This window comes from Anser anser (genome assembly GCF_964211835.1).
Source record: "Anser anser genome assembly, chromosome: 2".
Lineage (NCBI taxonomy): Eukaryota > Metazoa > Chordata > Aves > Anseriformes > Anatidae > Anser > Anser anser.
This window is the reverse complement of record NC_139721.1, coordinates 38,477,283-38,498,304: the sequence shown is the minus strand read 5'-3', so window position 1 is coordinate 38,498,304 and position 21,022 is coordinate 38,477,283. Positions and strand designations below refer to the sequence as shown.

Below are 21,022 nucleotides of genomic sequence, written 5' to 3'. Positions count from 1 at the left end.
TTCTTAAAATGTATTGGTCAAAAAAATTACATATTACCTTTGGGTAATACACAGTATATCTATAAAGCTTGATCATATCTTGGTTAAGCCTCTGAAATGGAAGCATTATGACTTATAGTATACGTTCCTCAAGACATAAGTTGTAATAGCAATGGGGTAACAATAGATTGTTTAGGCTCACTGTATGAATTTATTTGCAGTGTTTGGAGTTAGCTCAAATGAGAAGGGGGGTGAATTGCTTCTCTCAGCCACTGACAGATAAGTATGAATGTTGCTGTTCTTTAAGATCCATCAGCTATAATCATTATATATAATATTGTTAATCCTTATTTATTAGAAGAATTGTACTATGAGATTGCCTTTGACGGTATAGGGTACAATTATCCCACTCATCCTTTCCAGTCCTGAGTTTCCATAAAAGAACCTTTCTCTTCACATGCAGATCTTGGCAGTGGAAAGACTAAATAATGACCACTGTCCTGTACAGGACAGACACAAGAGTATATCTTATTTGCCAGGAAATAAATTGTCTGATAAGCATTCAATTCATACATTCTCTGTGAACAACACTTTGTTCTGCAATACCTTCTACAATGTATTCTGTTGTTGTTTTAATCAATTTGGCACTTTACCAAATTATAGTTGGAAAGGTTATATACTCAATGCTGTTTCCCTACAACTTACCAAGACCACTTTCATAATTCCTAATTTAGCTCTAATAGACGAATATCTACCTTCAGCAAACCTTCAGTGATAGCAATTTTACATGTTGCTTGAATATTGATCTGTCTCCTTGATTAAATCTTTAAGTTCAGTAAGCCTATGAAGGTCAGTTAAAAAAAAAAGTTTTAACTTCCCACAGATAAATTTAACAGTCTCCACTATCCCAAGAAGTTCATTTGCCATTGATTAAAGCTTCTTCTACAGAAGATTTGACCATCAAGTCCATAAACATTAACACATAGTTATCTCAGGGATTGCGCTGATGTATGTTAATTACATCTGTGTGGTATCTTTAGTGAAATTTTGTAATGGGATGCTCTAGGCTTAATCATTCAACCCGGAATATGCCATGGAAGTATTAAGGGATTTCCTTTTTGGTTTTCTGTTAAGACAAGGACAGACAATGATGTGGGGGTGGGGTAGGGGTGAAGGAGAGAAAGAAAGATAGATAAAGCAGACTCTGTGTAAAATGAGGCCACCTAATTCTCACTTGAAAATTAACTTTTAAATTCAAGAAACTTCATTGGAAGAATATTTTACTGTAATTTCAAAGAAGGTGATTTAACTTAGAATTCAGGTATGGCTACATTCCAATATTCTAGACATATAATCTGTTTAAAGTGTACTAAAAGTTCCACATTCTACGTATATGAAAATAATTTGATGAACTAGGCTCAAGAAAGAACACATACGTAGGCTTTATGACAGTCCCTTTGTCTGATTTGTTACTGGAGAACTGCCTATTTACTGGTCCAAGACACTAGGTGACCCTGCTTGAGCAGGGGGGTGGGACTAGATGATCTCTGGAGGTCCCTTCCAACCTCAATCATTCTGTGATTCTGTGAAGTGGTCAGCATTCTTTACAGTATTTTACCTATCGATATTTCAGATGTACTACTAGAAAACTAGTTAAGCAACAATTTTCATATTTCTTACCACTACACATTTTTATTTTTTTCCACATTTTTCACCTGTGCACAAGGGTGGCTTTTTTTGTTGTTTTGTTGTTTTTATTAAATTCATGCCCATAGTGTAGCTCATTACCAGCAAGAGTTTTCAACAAATGCCCTTTGCTTCTCGACTATGACAGTAGCACTAATTCACACATTCAAATTTGGCTTTCCTCAACTAATAAATTAGAAAAGCTTATCGTTTCCAGGAGCATATATTTGTATTGGGCAAAAGATCTGCTGAACAAATTTCTATTTTTCTGATCTGTTTATGAATTCAATGTTTGAACAAGTATCATAACAGCCCACACATTCAGTCCTTTCACGGTCTTTTTGTATCACAGACATTGATGCTCATGGCCACTTTGGGAAAGAGAGAACGTTTACAGAACACTTATCAGAGTTATGAGAGAAATTCTATATAGTGACATATTTAAGTCACTGCATTTTGACTCTGGTGGAAAAATCTTTGTCAAAAAGTGGTAGGAGCAGAAAACAGACTTCAAAAATGCATTCAACGAATTTCTGATTTTTTAGTGTGTGTGTGCGTGTTTCTCCATCCCTTGGTACTAATAGCTCCATGTAAGCTTCAATAGTTTTGGCTAGTTCTATGGAAAAATAAGGGATGCTAAGAGATTGTATAACCATGCAAATGGCAGGTTTTATTGTTGTTGTTGGTTTGGTTTTCTGCTGTTGCTTATCTTGACCTCTACACACACGCTGGATTGTTATTTCAAAGGGACTAATGACTTTTCGACATTGGGCCCATGCTGTAAAGTTTTTCTGGATTCTGCAGTCCACCAGAAATTCAGACTTATATTAAGACCATATTAAATGTGTACCTCTTTGTCTCCTATTCTCTGCAAGGCATCTCCCAGATGAAAGTAAAAGCGTCCATCATCTGTGCCAGGGTCACCAGACTCCAGTCCTTCCTAAAATAATAATAGTAATAAAACTAATAGTAACAATTATAATAATACATATGTAAAATAATGTTTAAAAGAATTTTAATAGGACTTTCAACAGTGTTCACTTGGTCACTGTATACAGTTTATCAACTCTATTCAAGTGACAGGCTATGAAATTGGCTATAAAATATAACTACCATGGTAACTAGGAACTTAGGTTGAATGAATACAACGTATGAGTAAAAAGCCACTGACATTCTATCAGTTTGCCAAATCCCCCATTCACTCCAAGACAGAGGTGTATTCAAAGACTGATACTTGACCCCAACCCTATATACAAGCATTTTAGAAAGACGGCTATTTTAAATTAAGCTTTTATTTGTAGTATTTCTCTCCAAACACTCAAACATATACATGCCCTCTCTGGATCTTTCAAGAACCTTTACTTTGCAGCATATTGCCAGCCTCAAAAGAATTTGAGAATCATAGCTGTGTGTTTAGGGTTATCTGACTAATAAAACAGTTACTTGATATTTATGAATTGATAAATATCAGTATACAACTTGTTCCAGTTTGTTGGCAGTGATAGAGCAATACAACACCAATGCTTAGCTTAAACTGTAATTTGTAATTAAAATGCTTCTAGCTTGGCACATTTTATACATTCTGATTATGTTTTTCTACTGGTAAAAGATCTACTTTAAATGAGAAAAGAAAAATACCTTTAGATAGGGTATGCTCTCTGCTATCTTGTTTTCTGCCTTCAGGATGAAGCCATAATGTACTTTGGCAAAGCCATCATTTGGAGCCAGTCGTAGAACCTGTTTGAGCGCAAATGAATTAAATACCCGTGCAAGAATCTATAAAAATCAACAAATCTGTGTACATACTACTATTTAGTGATGCAATGAAATTTGCTTCCATCACTGACACTCAGATAAATTCTTGGCTTGCCTGTACTTCTACTCTTTCACTTATATCTTTCTCCAGAATAGCCTATTACAAGACAAATTTTGAAGTCTCATAAATAAAATTATTCCAACTGGCACCTCTGAATTGCATTATTTTCTTCTTGTCTCTACTTCTCTACCTCCTCTCTTGAGTTAGAGCATACTAAGTTATAGAATTAACACCATTAATTAACATTTACTATCCCAGGTTTGTCTAATGTAAAAGAAGGCAGTTGCTCTTTGGACAAGTCTACAGCACATTCATGGGAAGCATAATGTAGCAATATACCTGAAATAGTTTAAAATTAGACAGGTTTATGCTGGTGGTAAACTAGTCTTGGCAACAGAGAATATACGATGCTTAGAAGCACAGTAGCTGCTATTTAGAAACACACTGTGAAATAATGCTTGTATCGCGAGATGGGACTGTACAGACCCTGGGAATGTAAAGGCCATTCTCAGCACGACAGTAAACTGGATCACTCATTTGGAAGAGCTCACATTTTCTTGGCCAAGAGAAAACTATCAGAAGGTAATGTAAGGACTAATAGGGTACCTCAGGTGATTCAGTGTGCTTTCACTTTTCCAGAAGGTGATGGATAAATTATTCTTCTATAGTTGTGTGCTGCATTCTTTGACTAAGACCTACGGTGCTCAGTTAAGCTGTAAGATTTTGTACCCTGAATGTCTAGGTCAACATTTAGATAATATCTGAGTTACAAACTAACTTAGATAACTTTGCAGAAAAGGAAGACCCATAAGCAAATAAGAAATCTGATGTTAGTTAGGCACAGATGGGAATTTCACGGAGACTGTGTAAAAGAAAGATTTCTGAGTACAGGGAAAGCTGTAGGAAAGGATCACCGTATGGGGGTGTATTTCAGGGAAAGGAAGTGTGAAGCTGGCTGGTCTGAGTTCTGAAACATACTCCCAACAATAATAGGATAATTTAAGATCATCTGGTCTGCCTCAATCAAGTGGGAAATTACAGAATGTCTTGATCTACTTTCCAGCTCCACATTTTTATGGTGTGTATGTATATATATATATATATATATATGAATATATAAATATTTTACATAATATACATGCACATTCAGCATAATTTGTAGTTCCATCTGATATCAATTATGTGGTCAAGATCTGTTCCTAAACCTCCTCTCCCCTCAAAATAAGGATGGACATTTTAATCAGGAGAGATCCTCAGTTTGTGAGGATCTGCACAAGTGCCTGGGAGCGACTGGAGGTCAGTCAGGGGCTGATACCTGCTGACTGTCTAGCACAGTTACTAAATAAAAAACAAGGGACAGGAGCAATTTTTCCTGTCTAAATTCATTTCTGAAGCTACCAAACTTATGCCATGCATAAAATGTCTGCATACATTACAGCCATTTCCCTCTGCCTTTTCTAGTCACTGTCTAACCTAATTCTTCAATCAAAATAATTACAAGCAATCCCATAACAAGTCCTCTGGGCAAATTTCTCTGCTTTCTCAAACCTTATTACACACAGGCTACATCTGAGCAAAAACAAGATCATCGCTATGTTGGTATAAATGCTGTGAGTTAAAAATAGCAGTATTTCACTTTTTTTTTTCCCCCCCGAAAATAAGCTACTATGAAGGAACAATCATTTTGAGAATCTGATGTCTATAATACAGCACTTTATTAGCAAAAAATGAACTTGGCAATTCACCATAAGGATGAGCTTGACCACTAATATGATACCACCCTATGAATCTTATACTTTTTGACTAAAGTATTTTGTGTAGGATCATTTTGATCCACAAATCTGTACCTGCAGGGTGAAATAAAAATGACTGACAGAAACATTTATTAACCATATAATTTCATTACTTTTCCTTTAACTATAGGATAAAGCTATCTGATTAATTAAGACAGAATAGAATTTTCTATATTACAGTTCATTTAAACCATGCCGAGTTGCATTAAGGCAAGATCTACATTCAGAGCCCCCAAAGAGAACTGAAGAGAAACAATCAGCAGAAATTACACTGGAAGTATTTAATGTAAATTGTATTACTCTGTTGCTGTTGCTGCATGCAATATTAATTATGTTTAAAAATAAGTTTTACTAAACTGCTCATTGCCCATTAAATATTAATCATGAATATAGAAATTAACCTCTGGGGCTATCAATGGCTAATTAGCCATGGTAGAGTACTGTGTTTGTGTAGATATTTTTCTTCTGGTACCTGAGATAGTTCATTCAGAGCTGTCTTATGTGTGTCTATGCACTGCTGCACTGAGGTCTTGCAGCCATGCATCCTCAATGCAGCCATGCTCAGAAGAGCAGGCAAAAAAAAGTGCAAAGGTCACTTAGTCTGCTAACAAAGTTCTCTCCCACAGTGTTTTATCATACTCTGTAGCTCTCTGAAAACAAAAATAGCTCTGAATTCTATGAGGACTACTGTTAACATAATGTTTCCATACCTCTAAGCATAATGTTCAAAAAGAAAATATGTTAATACTTGGCAAAATGGAAATCCTCTCCAGTTGGAAACCATTTTCCATTTGCTGTTCAGCAGAAAGTCTGGCAAAGGCATACTAAAAAAGTGTATTTTGTATCAGTTAAATTATACTATACTACAGCTGTAAGTACACAACTCTCTTGAAGTTCAGCATTTTATATACTTCACTTCTAAAGCTAAGAGAAAGAAAATACTTTTGAAATAAAAAATTAATCATAACACTTCAGCTGCAAAGATAAAGTGGGTAAAACAGTTTTAAAATGATTTAATTGGTTCCCAGTATTTAAATCTGGCTATACAAAAAAAAAAAAGCTAGCTATTAAATGTAAAGCAGAAAGTTTTCATTCATTAGGATTCCTTGGGCATCTATTCATCTATTGCATTTCTTAGAGATAACGTCAGCTAGTTAGTCTGGTTTGAAACAGTGATGTAATCCCAAAGTAAAAGAGAGTGCCTGTGAAGAGTCTAGCCAGTTATCAATCATAGAATGGTTTGGGTTGGGAGGGACCTTAAAGATCATTTCATTCCAACCCCCCTGCCATAGGCAGGGATGCCACCCACTAGATCAGGTTGCCTACGGCCTCATCCAATCTGGTCACAAACACCTCCAGGGATGGGGCATCCACAGCTCCACTGGGCAACCTGTGCCAGTGCCTCACCACCCTCTGAGTGAAGAATCTCCTCCTAACCTCTAATCTAATTCTCCCCTCTTTTAGTTTAAAGACATTGTTAGCCCATGCATAACATACAGACAACACTGAATTTAGACCAAACTGTTACAGCACGAAGCAAAGGAAGACATCGATACCTTTTACAGAAGAATCTAGCAGACTCACTGCAAATGGGAAATCTGGAGGCTAGATCCTCCTGCACAGAAAAGTGTCCGACTGCTCTTTTTGCTCCTCAGGCAAGTTCACAAGTACCACATACAAAAGTTAGATAACAACAAAGAAAGGAATTGGAATCAGCAAGAAGCAGAGCCTATAGTTGAATTTCTCTTTAGGATGGGTCCTGAGCTCTGCCCTCTCTTCCTAAATGGCCATGCCCTTTGCGTTAAGAAGTACTTGAATAAAGTGCATGAACATCCTTACAGCGGAAACCAGAACTGAGGATTCTTAAATACTGGAGACATCTACTCTGCAGCACTGGGTTTAAGCTCTTGTCTGTGCTATCTTTTATTTCCTATCAGATGACTAATTTATTCTATGCTAGTGAGAAGAAGGGCTTAACCACACTAAAAAAGTTTCCCAGGTTTTTCAAAAATCATGAGAAGAGGAAGATGTCTCCTGGAGGTCAGCAGAACAACTTTTCATAGTTTACTGACACTTTATTGACTAGGCACAGGGCCTCAGCACCTATGGTAGGAGCTCCAAACCATATGTCAATCACTTTCTAATTAAGCATTGCAACAGCTGAGTGAAGCACTCAAGAGCAGACCATATGGTCCCTGAGCAATCTGCCCAAAATCACTTAAGAAGCTTTTGGTATAACCAAGAATAAAAGCAGTTGCACATGAGATTCTGCCTGTTTCCTTGGCCATATTTCCTTTCACAAAATTCTTCATGTAAATTTATCGCTAATTACAACAAAGGAAAAAAAAAACACATTCATGTGTTAGAATTCATTCTGAGGAAAAGTCAGAATATGGATAAAATCTGCACAATTTCTAAAGAGTATACATCCAAATCCTTTTAAAAGATATTTATTTGTTGCTCTTCTACAAGGGCAGAACATCACTATGATCTATTTCATTGGCTAATGAACTGCAACAAAGAGTAATTATACTGGACAAAATCTATGAAGCAAGTTAAACAATATATTGGAACCAGACCAGTTCTTATTTCGCATACCTATTCTTAATCAGAGCAGCGCACACTTTTTCTGAAGTATACCAAACTCAATATCAGTTACACAGCAAACTCATTACCTTCTTCCAATTATAAAAAATCCTATGATTATTGATTTTGAGAAATCCTAACATCTACATTGTTTGCACCAAAATACCGAAAAGTTGCAAAGGAAAACCTTTCCCTAAAGGAGTTTTGTTTGTTTGTTTTTTACATTCCTTGCAGTCTGAGAAGCAGGTTTTTGTTAATATAATCAATCTTTAAAAGACAACATTTCTAATCCTCAGAAAAATTTTGACAGCAGGCCAAAATTATTGTACAGAAGTGCACTACAGAGGGACCTACAAAGTAGCCAAAATAAAGCAAACAGTATTCTGGAAACACCTGCAACTGTCAGATGAGCTTGAGAAAAAATGGTATTATTAGGGTTTGACTCCTGCTTCCAACCACGCAGCTAAATGTCCTACTTCCCTTTGAGAAACCATCTGATATAAGAATCCCCTCAGACTTCCAGATGTGGGGAACTGAAAACTGGGCCTTTATTCTCAGGAGGTGGTACTAATCATGCTGACTTGTCCTCAGTCTACGTAACCAGTCAATTACAGAACTGCTCCTGTACTAAACAAGCATTGGAACAAGTATGCCAACATCAACAAGATCATCTCTGATCAGGTTCTGATAGCTTTTGCTCTACCAGTTACATCAAGTTCTGCATCTAGTTTGAGAGTTTCCAGATGGCAATGGGGTTTTAACCCTTCCTGGCAGTGAACTTTCTTCCACAGTATAGAGGACAGTGATATAAATCCAATGAACAAGCCACACTACAAGCATCACGAAAGGAAACAACAAGAAAGGTTAAAAAAAAATGTTGCCTACGATCCTGAAAAAGCCACATGATAAATAGCTATGAGAGTACTCAACCACTTTATTCACATGGATAAAGATAGTGTTCCTGTAAAATGTTTCACAACTAAAGAAGTTAAAAGCAGGCAACCTTTAAAAAGAACGTATGAATGTACATCATTTTTTCCTTAGCTAAAATGGAAGCTCACCTCTTCATACACTTTCTTGGCATTGCTGTTGTCTCCTATCAGGAGGTAACCAACACCAAGGTCATTCTTGAATGATGTATCACTGGGAAACAGATGAACTAATTTCTGTAGAGTAACCAGGGAACTTCTCATGCGACCTAATTTGATTGAACAAGACTTCATTACAGCTATGGTTATGAGTAACAGTAGTAAGATGCACAACATCTAGAAAAACACAAATCAGTGCCAGATGTTCCATTTTCACTAGAGATCACAAGGCAGAACTTGAGAAAAGACTTATGCAGATAGGAGTATATTCAGCTCCTTGGCTGTCACACGGGATGTAGTCATACAAGGAATACTTTAGGTAATCACTCAGAATGCATATCCTGCAGTGTTATGGTAGCCTCTAGTGGAGAACAGTTCACAGTGTAGCTGTAACATTATTTAAGCTTTGGTTGCTCTTTCATATGTAGATGTCAAAGTGCTCAACAAAACCAGGTAAACATATCAAAACAAACAGTCTTAATTAACTTAAGTAATTAAACACTTTTTAAAATGATAAGTGACAATTACACTGAAATTAATCATGATTTACATGTTTAAAATTAAATACATGATTCATCAGCTTCCTAGATGAGGTATTACGAACAGCAAAATCAATATAAATTGATATTAAAACCCACTACATAGGAACAGAACTCTTCTCCCACTGAAATCTGCTGTGCTTTATGTTCTGATCAGCACTTCTGGCACATCACAGAACCGAGATCTAAACTTTCAGATGTATTCACTACATTTCATTACTTCATTTTTAGAGTTCCAACTTCAGATTTTCACTCCCTGACAAACACACTTCAAATATAGCTCATTTTGACTGGGTATTTCAATATTAACCACTTCTTAACATGTGGCTTTTCAATCTATGGCTGGACATTCAAAACATACACGCTCAAAAACATTAGAAAGTGGTATTTCAAGAGGTCATGCTGGACATCCCTTTGTCTCTGACAGAGATTCATTGACAGGTTTGTATTTTGGAGCTTTTATCAGTGATACTGTGAAAAAACACTTGTGTGATCACCAGGACCAACTTTTCCTATTTTTCTTTAGAGGAAACTGCAATGTAAACAAGAGATGTGAGAATAGGATCTGCTAAGGAAAAACATGAAATGCAGGTATCAGTAGGCAAAGTTAGCTGCTTTGCTAAAAGCAACAAAGGGATGCAGATGAAACCCATGTAAAAAGCCACCCATATGAGACAATCTAGTGCCTTAGAAGGTTGCTGTAAATAATTTCCCAAATTAACAAATATAGTTCTGCTCTGTTTTTGTTGAGCCACTGGTGTTAATTGACCAAACATGGGTGGTTTGTTGTTGTTTTGTTTGTTTGCAATCTATTGGCTGGTTATTTCAATACTTGCATTTTTAAACATAGGATCAAAAACATCGGTTATGGAGATTCAGGATGCTTTACAATTAATGACCTAATAGTCTGTTAGAGTTGTTGCAACTCATAATTCAGTCTGAGAATTATAGTGAGCAAACTCAGTTAATTAAACAGATAACGTTAGGTGCAATAACAAATTTAAAATTCTTGATGGCAAAGGTATGATTTAGAAACACATTTTCCTGACAGTATATTAACAGTATCCATAGGTTTTTTTTTTTTTAATATATTTATAAAACTGCTTAAATACATTGTTGTATGTCTATCACATATGCATTAGGTTATACTATACATTATCTATACACCATCTTCGAAAAGCAAGGTTTTCTAAACTGTCAACAGAAGGAAAACTTTGTAAGTTAAAACATTATCCCCCAATTTAATTCTGTTTTTCTCTATGGTTACTGTAAGTTTATCCTGGGTATGTTCACTTTGTGTATGTCATCAAGTTCCCTGTGATTTTCCTCTGCTTCAGTAGTAAAAGAACTTTTTCTTCTTTCTCTGTCAATATATATGTATATTTAACCACCTCCCATCATAGGTTTTCATGACAACTAGTACACTGCTGTTTACAGACACTGCTGTCATACAAGCTATACACACTAGTTCACTAGCAAATTTTTAAAGATTTTAAAAAGAGTTTTCATAAGCATTTAGGAGATTAGAAAACACAGCTACTGAAAATTCAATGGAATTAGCACTTTTAAATCCTTAGTGATCTTCTGAAAGTCTTGCTCACAGAACTTCCACAATTTTTACACCATCCTCATATCTTACCAAGAAATTGCTGCCTGTCAGCTTCTCGTTTCAAGCTCAGTTTTATCAGATCTGAAGGGACATTTGGCAGACTAACCACCTCATCATAGGTGTTGATGGCTTTTTGCAGCATCTCATTACTTCTCATTTTCTCAGCTAAGTCATCTTCAGACTAGAGAGAATCACAAAACTATTATTAGAACACATAATAATCTATTGTTTTTAAGGTAATTTTGTTTTCTTTAAACACAAACTATGCAATTGTTAGATTATGGGAATCATTTTAAAATTCTATTTAATCTATACCACTTTTGACATAACAATGGAAAACTCATTTGGGTGAGCTTTGTGATAAAGTAAATGAGAAGCACGGCTAATTCTTGTTTCCTGCAAACTGATTGAAAGCATAAGAAAATTTGCACCTAAAACATACACCATCATGCCCAGTGTTTACATTCACACACATTTTTGGTTACTATTTGTAGAAGTCACAATTTCTGCTTTTGAAAATAAATGAAGCAATCAGTTTTAATTATATGGAAGAAATGTAATTTGTTGCCTACAGATTATTTCTATACTAAGTCTCGTGCTGACAGTAGCACACAGAAAAAACACACCAACGACCTTTTTCATATATTCTGACACAAATTCATTTACACTTTTTCTTATATAATAGAAACTTATATAATAATTTTCTTATATAATAACTAGGAATTTGCTTTACTCTTGCATATGTTGATATAATATCTACCACATAACTCTTTCAGAACTTAAATTTGTTTATCAAGTTCAGGAGCAGACCAAAAGACACATCGGATTTCTACTGTGAAATTACAGCTTCAGTGATGCCAAAGGGAGCTACTACTTATTTCACCTGTGGAATGTCATTTTTATAATTTGTTTCCACAATTGAAAAAAATGAGACTATATCTCAAACTGTAAATTTTTAATGCATTATTTTGCATTTTTTATTCTAAAGCATGTATTTTCATGTGTTCAAATTGTTCTTCCTAAATATTCTCTTTTTATTGGCTTATGTTCTTTTTTAAATCAATTAGCACAGCAAGGTGTAGTTGCAGGAATAGAAGTTCTTATTTGTCAATTCATTGTTGTATCAATCACACATTATTTAAACAGCTTGAACTGTATTAGCTCTAATAAGTAGTTAATATCTGGAATCTTTTTGAACTTTATCCATTACTTTTTTCCCTGCAATCTATTTTGAAATTGAATATGGAGAATATTAAACAATATTGTTGCACAGCCAACAGTTGATCAGTTGGTTTCACAGATAAACTCTTAAATTTTTTTTTAAGTTACTTATTTTTCTGATGTACGTTCAGTAGCAAATTTGCTTTTCTTTTTTTTTTTTGAGAGAGAGAATTGCAAGGTAAAGAATAGTAAAAGATAAATAAGGAAGAGGCAAAAATTGTCACTGTAAAATCTGATTAAATTCACCAATATAGATGTCAATTCACCAATACAAAATCATTATGAGACTTAAGATCTATCTATTGTTCTTTTCAGCCCTAAAGATATTAACTATTTCTGCAGAATATTTTCCATCTGGCCTAAGTGTAGGTCCAGAAATCAAATCAGGAAGTACTCAAAGTACTGAAGAACACTTCTAATTATGCAATCTTTCGCAGGTTTGGGCGGAAAACAGTTGCCTTTTAAAGTTATTAAGACATGGAGAAAAATGAATCCTCATGCCTTATTATATTTAGAATCAATAAAATTAGCATATAATGTTGGTTCATGGTTCACAGACAAGGGGAAGTACATACAAGTGTTAAATTCCTGGGCTTTCTTGTTATACTTCCCTGCAGTTTTTACCTTTAGCTAGTGATGAAAGAGAAATTTGAATGTCTTGCATTGGTATAAATACGTATTTAAAAGTTATACTATGTTACAATGTAAACCCTAAGAATAATTCATCTGTCAGTGAAGGACATAATTTTCTCATTCTTTTGAAACAGCTTCATCTTACATACACTGGATTCAGTAAGATTGTCGTTGGTCATGTCAATACAAGTATTCAGTGAAAAGACTTGTATGAGTCTACAAAGACTACTGAAAATGGAAATGAACTTATAGTTGTCTTTATACATTCCCTAAAAGTTTATGGTAATTGTGATTTCAGATCTTCATCTGTAAGTCTTTTTAAGCATTACTGAAGTGGTAGATGGTGACAACTGTTATAAAGGGACAAATGAAGTTGTGTCACTGGGGAGAATTCTCAAGGAGAAAAAGTTGGCTTCAATGCTAAGTCCTCCTCACAGAGAGCAAAGAGCTTAAGAAGAGACAGGAAATATATTCTCTTAGATATAATGAGTAGATTCATAAAAAAGATATACTAATAAAAGTAAAAACAGAGTTAAGTCCATTACATATTGTATTTAGTTTACAGGGCAAGGTTTTGATAGCAGGGGGGCTGCAGGGGTGACCTCTGTGAGCAGAGCCCAGCAGCTGCCCCATGGCAGATCAGAGCCAGCTCCAGCCGGCTCCAAAAGGGACCTGCCTCTGCCCAGACCTGAGCCAGGGAGCAATGCTGGTTGGGCCTCTGGGAGAGCAAGTCTAAGGAAAGGGAAAAAAAAAATAAATAATAAAAAAAATCAAGCAGTTGGGAGAATGAGGAGTGAGAACCAGCCCTGCAGCCCCCCAGGTCAGTGCAGCAGGAGGGCGGGAGGTGTTCCAGGCAGGCAGCAGCAGTTCCCCTGCGGCCTGTGGAGAGGCCCCTGGTGGAGCAGGCTGTCCCCCTGCAGCCCATGGGTCCCACACGGAGCAGATCTCCACGCTGCAGCCCGTGGAGGAGCCCCCGGTGGAGCAGGTGGATGTGGTGGGAGCTGCTGCCTTTGAGGGACCCGTGCCAGGGCAATCTGTTTCTGAAGGAGGGACCCCATGTTATGGACCTAAATTTGGAGCAGCTCTTGAGGAGCTACAGCCCGTGGGGGACCCGTGCTGGAGCAGTTTGCTCCTGAGGGATGGACCCCGTGGTACGGAGCCGTGTGGGAGCAGTTGTTGAAGAGCTGCTGCCTGTGGGCAGCCCCCGCAGGCTCAGTTCGGGAAGGACGGCATCCCGTGGGAGGGACCCCACGGGGAGCAGGGGCAGAGAGGGACCGTGAAGGAGTGGCAGAGATGAGTTAGGGACTGACCGGAGCCCCCACTCCCCAGTGCTGCTCAGGCGGAGGACATCAAAGAGGGTGGGTGGGGGCAAGGTACCTTTAGCTCGCTTTTAGTTTCTCTATGCTCTAGCCTGTTAGCAATAGGCAACAAACTATATTAATCTCCCTATACTGAGTCTGTTTCGCCTGTGATAGTAAATGGTGAGTGATTTCACTGATATAACCTCAACTCACGAGCCCTTTTCCATCATATTTTCTCTCCCTGTTTGTTTGAGGAGGTGGAGTGAGAGAGCATTGTGGCGGAGTTTAGCTAGCCATCAGGATGAAGCTGCCACACATGTACAAACCTAAGTCGTCTCCTACTAAACAAGTAAATAGCTGAGCAGATCCCTCACAGAGTATTTAAGTATTTGGTCTACTGTGTATCAAGTGCTTGTGTAACAGTTTCTTTGGATAATTGTGGCTTGGTTTTAGCATGATTATTATTAACCAAATGAAAACTGGTTGTGACTGCAGTTCGAGTGCCTCATTAATTGTGTAACAGCACAGTTCCCTTCAACTGTGAGAGTTTCACTTAGCTCATCTTGATTAACATGTTCAAGCAGTCTTTTATTACACATATTCCATTGGGATTATCCTGCTATTTATGAAAATATGATTATTCTCCAATAAGACATCCATCCCAGCGTGGCTCAAAAAAAAAAAAAAAGTGTTATGAATACAGAGCTTATTTTACAATGTTTTTTGTTGTTGTTGTTTTGTTTTTAAAATGTTCTTTGGGGCGAGGGGGACACACACGATGGCATAACATGAAACAGAACTTCCTCAACAATAAGAAGCTAATTTAGCCTCCTTGCCTACAAACTTGTATTCTTTATCCTTTATATATCCTTTAACACGCTCTATAATAACTTCAAATCCCCTTCACTATTTCCATTAATGAAAAAGCAGCATTTAGTCCAGAGCAGTTTGGACTGTTGACAACGAAGTTATGCCTGTTGTTCCTGCAGTGGGACATTAGCTGGGATTTCTCTCTTACCATTCACCAGACAGTTATCATGACATTTACAGAATGTATCTTATTTTTGTGTTATTGATTATACTTCCCACTAAAGTTAAACAAAACCTGCTGAAGTAACTGGGGAAGGACAGAGGACTGAAACAGATGCAATTTGACTGATCATGTAAGTTTTTTTTCCCTGAGGAAATGTCTATGAAATTATAAACAAAGTCTGGGGTCTAGAGCTCTATTGTTAAAAAAAAAAAAAAGGTTTAATGTTTGCTTGTTTTAAAACATTTATGGCTTGTAATTTGTTTATTTACGTACCTGTGCTTTTCCGTATCTTGCTCGAGGGCTTTCTGGATATTGATTCACCAGTGCTTCAAAGGCCCTTAGAGCTTCTTCAGTTTTTCCCTGGAAGGTAGAGAATTTTATGAGCATTTGTATCTAATTAAAATGCTGAAGGATGCATAGCCTAATAACAGATTAGTTTTTCCAAGTTAAAAAAAAAATAAAGACTAAGAATCAACAGTTTTCACTCACATTTTTGTTGGGATTGCCTTGTTTAAAACAAATCACTGCCATTACTTCCAAAGCAATAATATTCAATTACCATGGTCAAAGCTAGTAATTTTTGTTTTACTTTACTCACGTTCCCTTTGCTGACTGCAAAGAATGTTGAGAAGACAATAACCTATCTACACTAAAACATAGAGTAGAGATTATATGGATAACAACAGAATCCAAATTGAATTTAACGTACAGAATAAAAAGAAAGTTCTATACATAGGTAGAAATTTCATCTCTGCATACCTCATATGACCAGCTGTTTTGTAACTGTGGTTCTATGGGAAATGAGATAGAACCATCCGTGCTGTATGGATGTTTCCGCTCAATGTTTTGAGCAAGTACGTCCCTTGGGACTTCGCATGTGCTCTGTATCTCTTCCCTGTCCCACACAAAGTCTGCAGCCATTCTCACGAATGGTGCTGACTAGCAAGCAAGGATGGAAGTTGAGAAGAACCAGCTGCACTGTTAAATAGCAACTGCCGGCAAAATTTGGCATCAGATCTTGCTGCTGCATCCAAATCTTACAGCTTTATAAATATGAGTGGATTATTATACACAACTGTCCTACTATCTTCAAATAGCACATATGTCTGATTTGTTATTAAATGTATCCTGCTGCATACAAGACAAAGTGTGATTGTTTGCATCTCACCATGAGACAAATATGGGAAAACACTCAGCTAACTGATACCATAGGCTCATCAGAATTTTCTGTCATGCCTTTGGTCAACTAATTGTCTAAGTAACAATAAGCATGTAAATGCTTTTCATTTTTGTATTCCAACATGTAAACAAGGTTCCCAGTGAAGAGCAGCAGTAGAAGCAGCCTGAGGCTAGTTCTCTCTGAATAGTAGCCCCACCATAGACTTACAGCCCCTGCGGGGCTGCATGGCTTCCTTTTTTTTTTTTTTTTTTACTGTACTGTGCTATAGGTGGAGTTTCTCATTGTTCAGTCATCTCAAATTCAGGGTAGAACTAAGACCTGCAGTTGTTCTCCACATGCTTTTTTTTGTTTTTCATTGTCAAGTTATTAAATTTAAAACTACCAAAATTGATTGACTGATGTTAAGGTCTTATTGCCACCGGTGAGAAGCAGGAACATCTGCTTCATGCTCTATGCTTTTGTGTGGCAGCAGAGACACTGCTAGGATGCATGCGGTAACTCCAGCAGAAACAACACGTAATACAAAGGTTTTCACCTAATACTCATGAAGCACATGAATTCATACTGAAAGATCCATATTAACATGCTTATGTTATCTAAGTGTTCTGATAACACTACACTTCAGTACTGAAATGGACAGCGATAGGACAGATCTAGCCCTGCTCCATGTGATTAACTTAATCACTTTTGTTGAATTCATATAATCAAAGAAGTGAGTGCAAACACATGAATGGACAGACACAATTTAGAAAAGAAAACTATCCAACAGAAATTAAACTTGGAGCACAACCATGCACTAAACATTTAATTTTTAAAAGTTAATTTCACAAAAAGTAATCTAAAAATAATTCTCCATTTTTCTAAGCTAACTTTTATTCATTTATGTTCACTATTTACAGCCTGAATAAAACATTCAAAACTTACTTTCTTACGTAATTTTTCTGCAGCGTCTAGTTCAGCTTTAATGGTCTTATCAAACTTGTTCAAGAGTTTTGGCTTCTTTTTCTTTTTAGCTAGAAGAAATTTAAAAATACACAGTTCATTACTTCTTTCATATTCCACAGCAATTATTTGGAGTAGCTTTAACTAGAGACTAGTACTGTAAGTACATGTCTTCAAATGAGGCAGTTTCAAAACACACTGAAAAGAAATTGATTTCTTACTTATTACAATCACAAAATCCTGTATGAAAAAGTAATCATCAGTCATTCAGACTGAATAACTTTGCAGTCAAGTTTTTGAATAAGTATTTGTCATCTTATACAGTCAAGATTTTTCCAAATGGTTGTTTGACATGGAACAACAGAAAACTATGTTATTTTTCCACATTTGTATGGTGTTGCAAAAAATACCATTATCAGGACATGTTAATCATTTGTAAAGTTGTGCCTATATATATATATATATATATAAATATATTTATTTACCTATTAACTCAACAAAAACAACTAAAGCAATTAAAATAGTTAATGGAAATATAGCTGATGGAAATATAGTTGATGGAAACTCAGGACAGGAGCAACTCAAAGTCATGCAGTCCAACTTACTGCTGAAAACTGGTTCAACACTGAAATGTCTAATCAAGACCTCTTCAAATGATGAATTTTCCATAGCTTAGCAAGCTACCCCACATTAGCAGAAGAGTAGCAGTATGTGGCAAACCAATCTTGAAGAAAATTGTGTAAAGTAAATTGTATTTGAAGCAAATTGAAGTAAATCGTGTCAATTTAAGCAGCTATTTACTTTAAGCAAAGCTCACACTTAATGTCTGGGAGGTTGCATTAACTATACTAGATATAAGAAAAATGTAGGTGTACCTATAAAGCATATGACAGCAGATAACCACTTTTCTTCCCATTTGCTATATCAAAACTTTGCTTTTGTACTTCATTAAAAGTATTTTTTCTGACACAAGGGAAATATTCTCTGACACAAGTAACTACTAGTTTTGAATATTTGTAATTAGTAGCATGTATTTTTGTTTAAATTACGCATTGCTGTTTTGTTTTTTTCTCCTCTCTGAAAAATGTCATTAACAGCATGAAAAGAAGTAATTTATTATTTTCTATGTAGGAGTTTAAACAGGGAATGTCATAACTAGTACACGTGAAACTAAAACCAAACACTGTATAGATTAGCATCATAACATTGCTGTAATGCAAGTATTTTGGATATCCACTACAAAGTATTGTAAACTAGACATATTTTATTCTGCTTCCTAAGTCTTCAGGTGCACTGCGCAGGGATGACAAGAACAGCCACATGCTGCTGGAAGCTGTGCTCATGATTCAGTAAATGACACTTTCTCTACAAGACTCTGATCCTGCACTGAGCTTTAAACAGACAAATCATTTCATCTACACACACACAAAAAAACAAAACTCTAAAAATACTAGCCCAACCAAAACATTAGAGAGACTCACGAGTCTGAACTGCTTCTGTATGACATTAAAAAAAATCAATGACCACCTTTGGTTCTTTTTATGTAAGACTTCTGGTGCACTGAGCTCAGTTTACATGTAAGTTACAATTCTGCATTGAAAGAGTTTTTCTTGCATGACTTTTATATTTGCGCATACCAATGCTGCTGAACAGTTTAGATACTTTTGCTTTTCAGAGGCAGGTGAAAAAGAATTAAAGAAAGGTTGATGTAATCCTACTAAATTTCATTTACTTATTCACAAAGTTTGTATGAAGCTTTAAATATAAAAATGTTTTAGGATCTATAAAGGAAAGGTGCTAAAGGAGCACTGCATTAGGATTGTTATGTCTTTGTTGATCCTTGTTATAACAGAAGCGGCTGTAAATTTCCAAGGCATTAGCTACCAAGAAGGTAAGGAAGAAAAAATGAAATATAGGAGTTCACTCCTTTTTCAGAATAAACCATCAAATAGTATGCTTTAAAGCACTCATTTTCCTCCCCTAAACGCTTCAGCATTTCATTGTACTGAATGACTCTGAAATCAAGCATTTGTACTAAGGCACAGAATAACGTACTTAAGGAATGCAGTTATCATGGAATCAAATTGACTGAAGAGATTTTACTTTACTTTTTCCTTTTTCCAAACAAAATTTCTGGAAAGTACCTTCCAAATGTACGCTGAAATAAGTATATTAGAACTCTGTGCTAGCGAACATAGATGTGCATTGAGTGAAATGCACTGTTACTTAGTATAGTACGTACTACCAATTGAGATAATACAGATGATTTTCATGTCTTCTGTTCATTCCACAGACAATGTAGTAGAAATGCATTTCAGACTGTGGCTGCCATTTCTTACTTTAATATTAACCACTTGAAAAAAAAGTGACAGATTTATTGCATTTTCATGCAGCCAAAGATAACAACAACTAAGGAGCACAACGTTATTTTGTTTCAAGTGCTCATACCCCTTGAATCCCACAGAACTCACAGAACCAGCTCTCATCTCCTCCACCCCAGGACCTTGAGCACAGGTATGATCTCCTTGAGCACAAGTATGATCTAACAGGTATGATCAGAAGTTTCTGACAATGTCATTAGGCCAGAAAAAAAATTCTAAAAATGTTCCACATCATTTTACTGAAATGAGAAACCATTGCTCACTCTAAGGCCTGGCTTTCTCAAAAGTATCTGTGAGTGCACCTGGGAGTATTGGCCCCAAAAGCCAATAAAAGCAAACCTCCCTAAGGGCTTTTTAGCATTTTGAGCTCAACCAACCTAAGTGAAACTGTGATCTGTTGTTAGCAGGAAAACTGAGACATGCCAGTTCCCCTGACTGTACAGTCTAGGGAGCTTCCAGTTGCACATCACCACCAAACATTCAGTTCCTGTTCTCCAAGCATGAGGCTGTACATACGAGAAATGATGCAAAACAACATTAAAAAGTCAATTCCCATGGCATGAATCAAAATCTTTATCTAAAACTAGACCATTGCACAGAAATTGTGCATTCAGTAAGAGAGGACAGCTGTTTGTCAGCTTTTTAACCTTCAGAATTCATGGAAAGACACAGTCATTTGGTACTTCTCAAACATAAACACGGAAAGAAGCTCTCCCACTCACTGAGGAACTGCCTGTAGGACAGTGATTTCCACAATGCCTCAGTGTACAAGGAGATGAGACAAAGTGAGTGCAAACTCTTAGAAGTCTCTTGCAAAAGAAATAAGACCTCTTTCCCCTCATGTCCGATTTTAGTGACACGTTGGAAGAATCTTTTTGTCACCCTCCATTACCGAGAAGCATTATTTTCCCATTTTCAGTACAATTTTACATCAACTCTAAACCAGCAGGAGATCAATGTGAAAAGCGGGAATGGAGCTGTTAACATAAATATTATTCAGCTGCTAGGCACCAGTATAACACAACAAACATTATATAATGAGCAAATATTTTCATCTACCCATTCTACTCCTATGTTAAAGGATTCACCTGGGAGCTTTCAGTATAACCATCAAGCATTCCTCTATATTAAACAGATAGCCTGTTATTTCCCTGCAGGGGTATTTTAATAAATTATACATCACCTCCTTCTAATGTAATAAACTTTTAGCAGATGTGACCCAATATATTAAATCC

General features: G+C 36.3%; 1 protein-coding gene across 11 annotated transcripts in view; it reads right to left on the bottom strand.

The window, feature by feature from the left end:
- ASPH (aspartate beta-hydroxylase) overlaps window positions 1-21,022 on the bottom strand; it is a 113,650-nt gene that overhangs the window by 23,205 nt on the left and 69,423 nt on the right. For all 11 annotated transcript variants that reach the window (XM_083823856.1, XM_083823860.1, XM_083823861.1 and 8 more), the window contains 6 exons: window positions 17,389-17,477; window positions 15,558-15,644; window positions 11,127-11,277; window positions 8,922-9,058; window positions 3,304-3,402; window positions 2,516-2,605 (listed from right to left, as the gene is read on the bottom strand). In XM_083823856.1, the coding sequence (XP_083679982.1) occupies window positions 2,516-2,605; window positions 3,304-3,402; window positions 8,922-9,058; window positions 11,127-11,277; window positions 15,558-15,644; window positions 17,389-17,477 (653 nt within the window). The remainder of the gene's footprint in view (window positions 1-2,515; window positions 2,606-3,303; window positions 3,403-8,921; window positions 9,059-11,126; window positions 11,278-15,557; window positions 15,645-17,388; window positions 17,478-21,022) is intronic.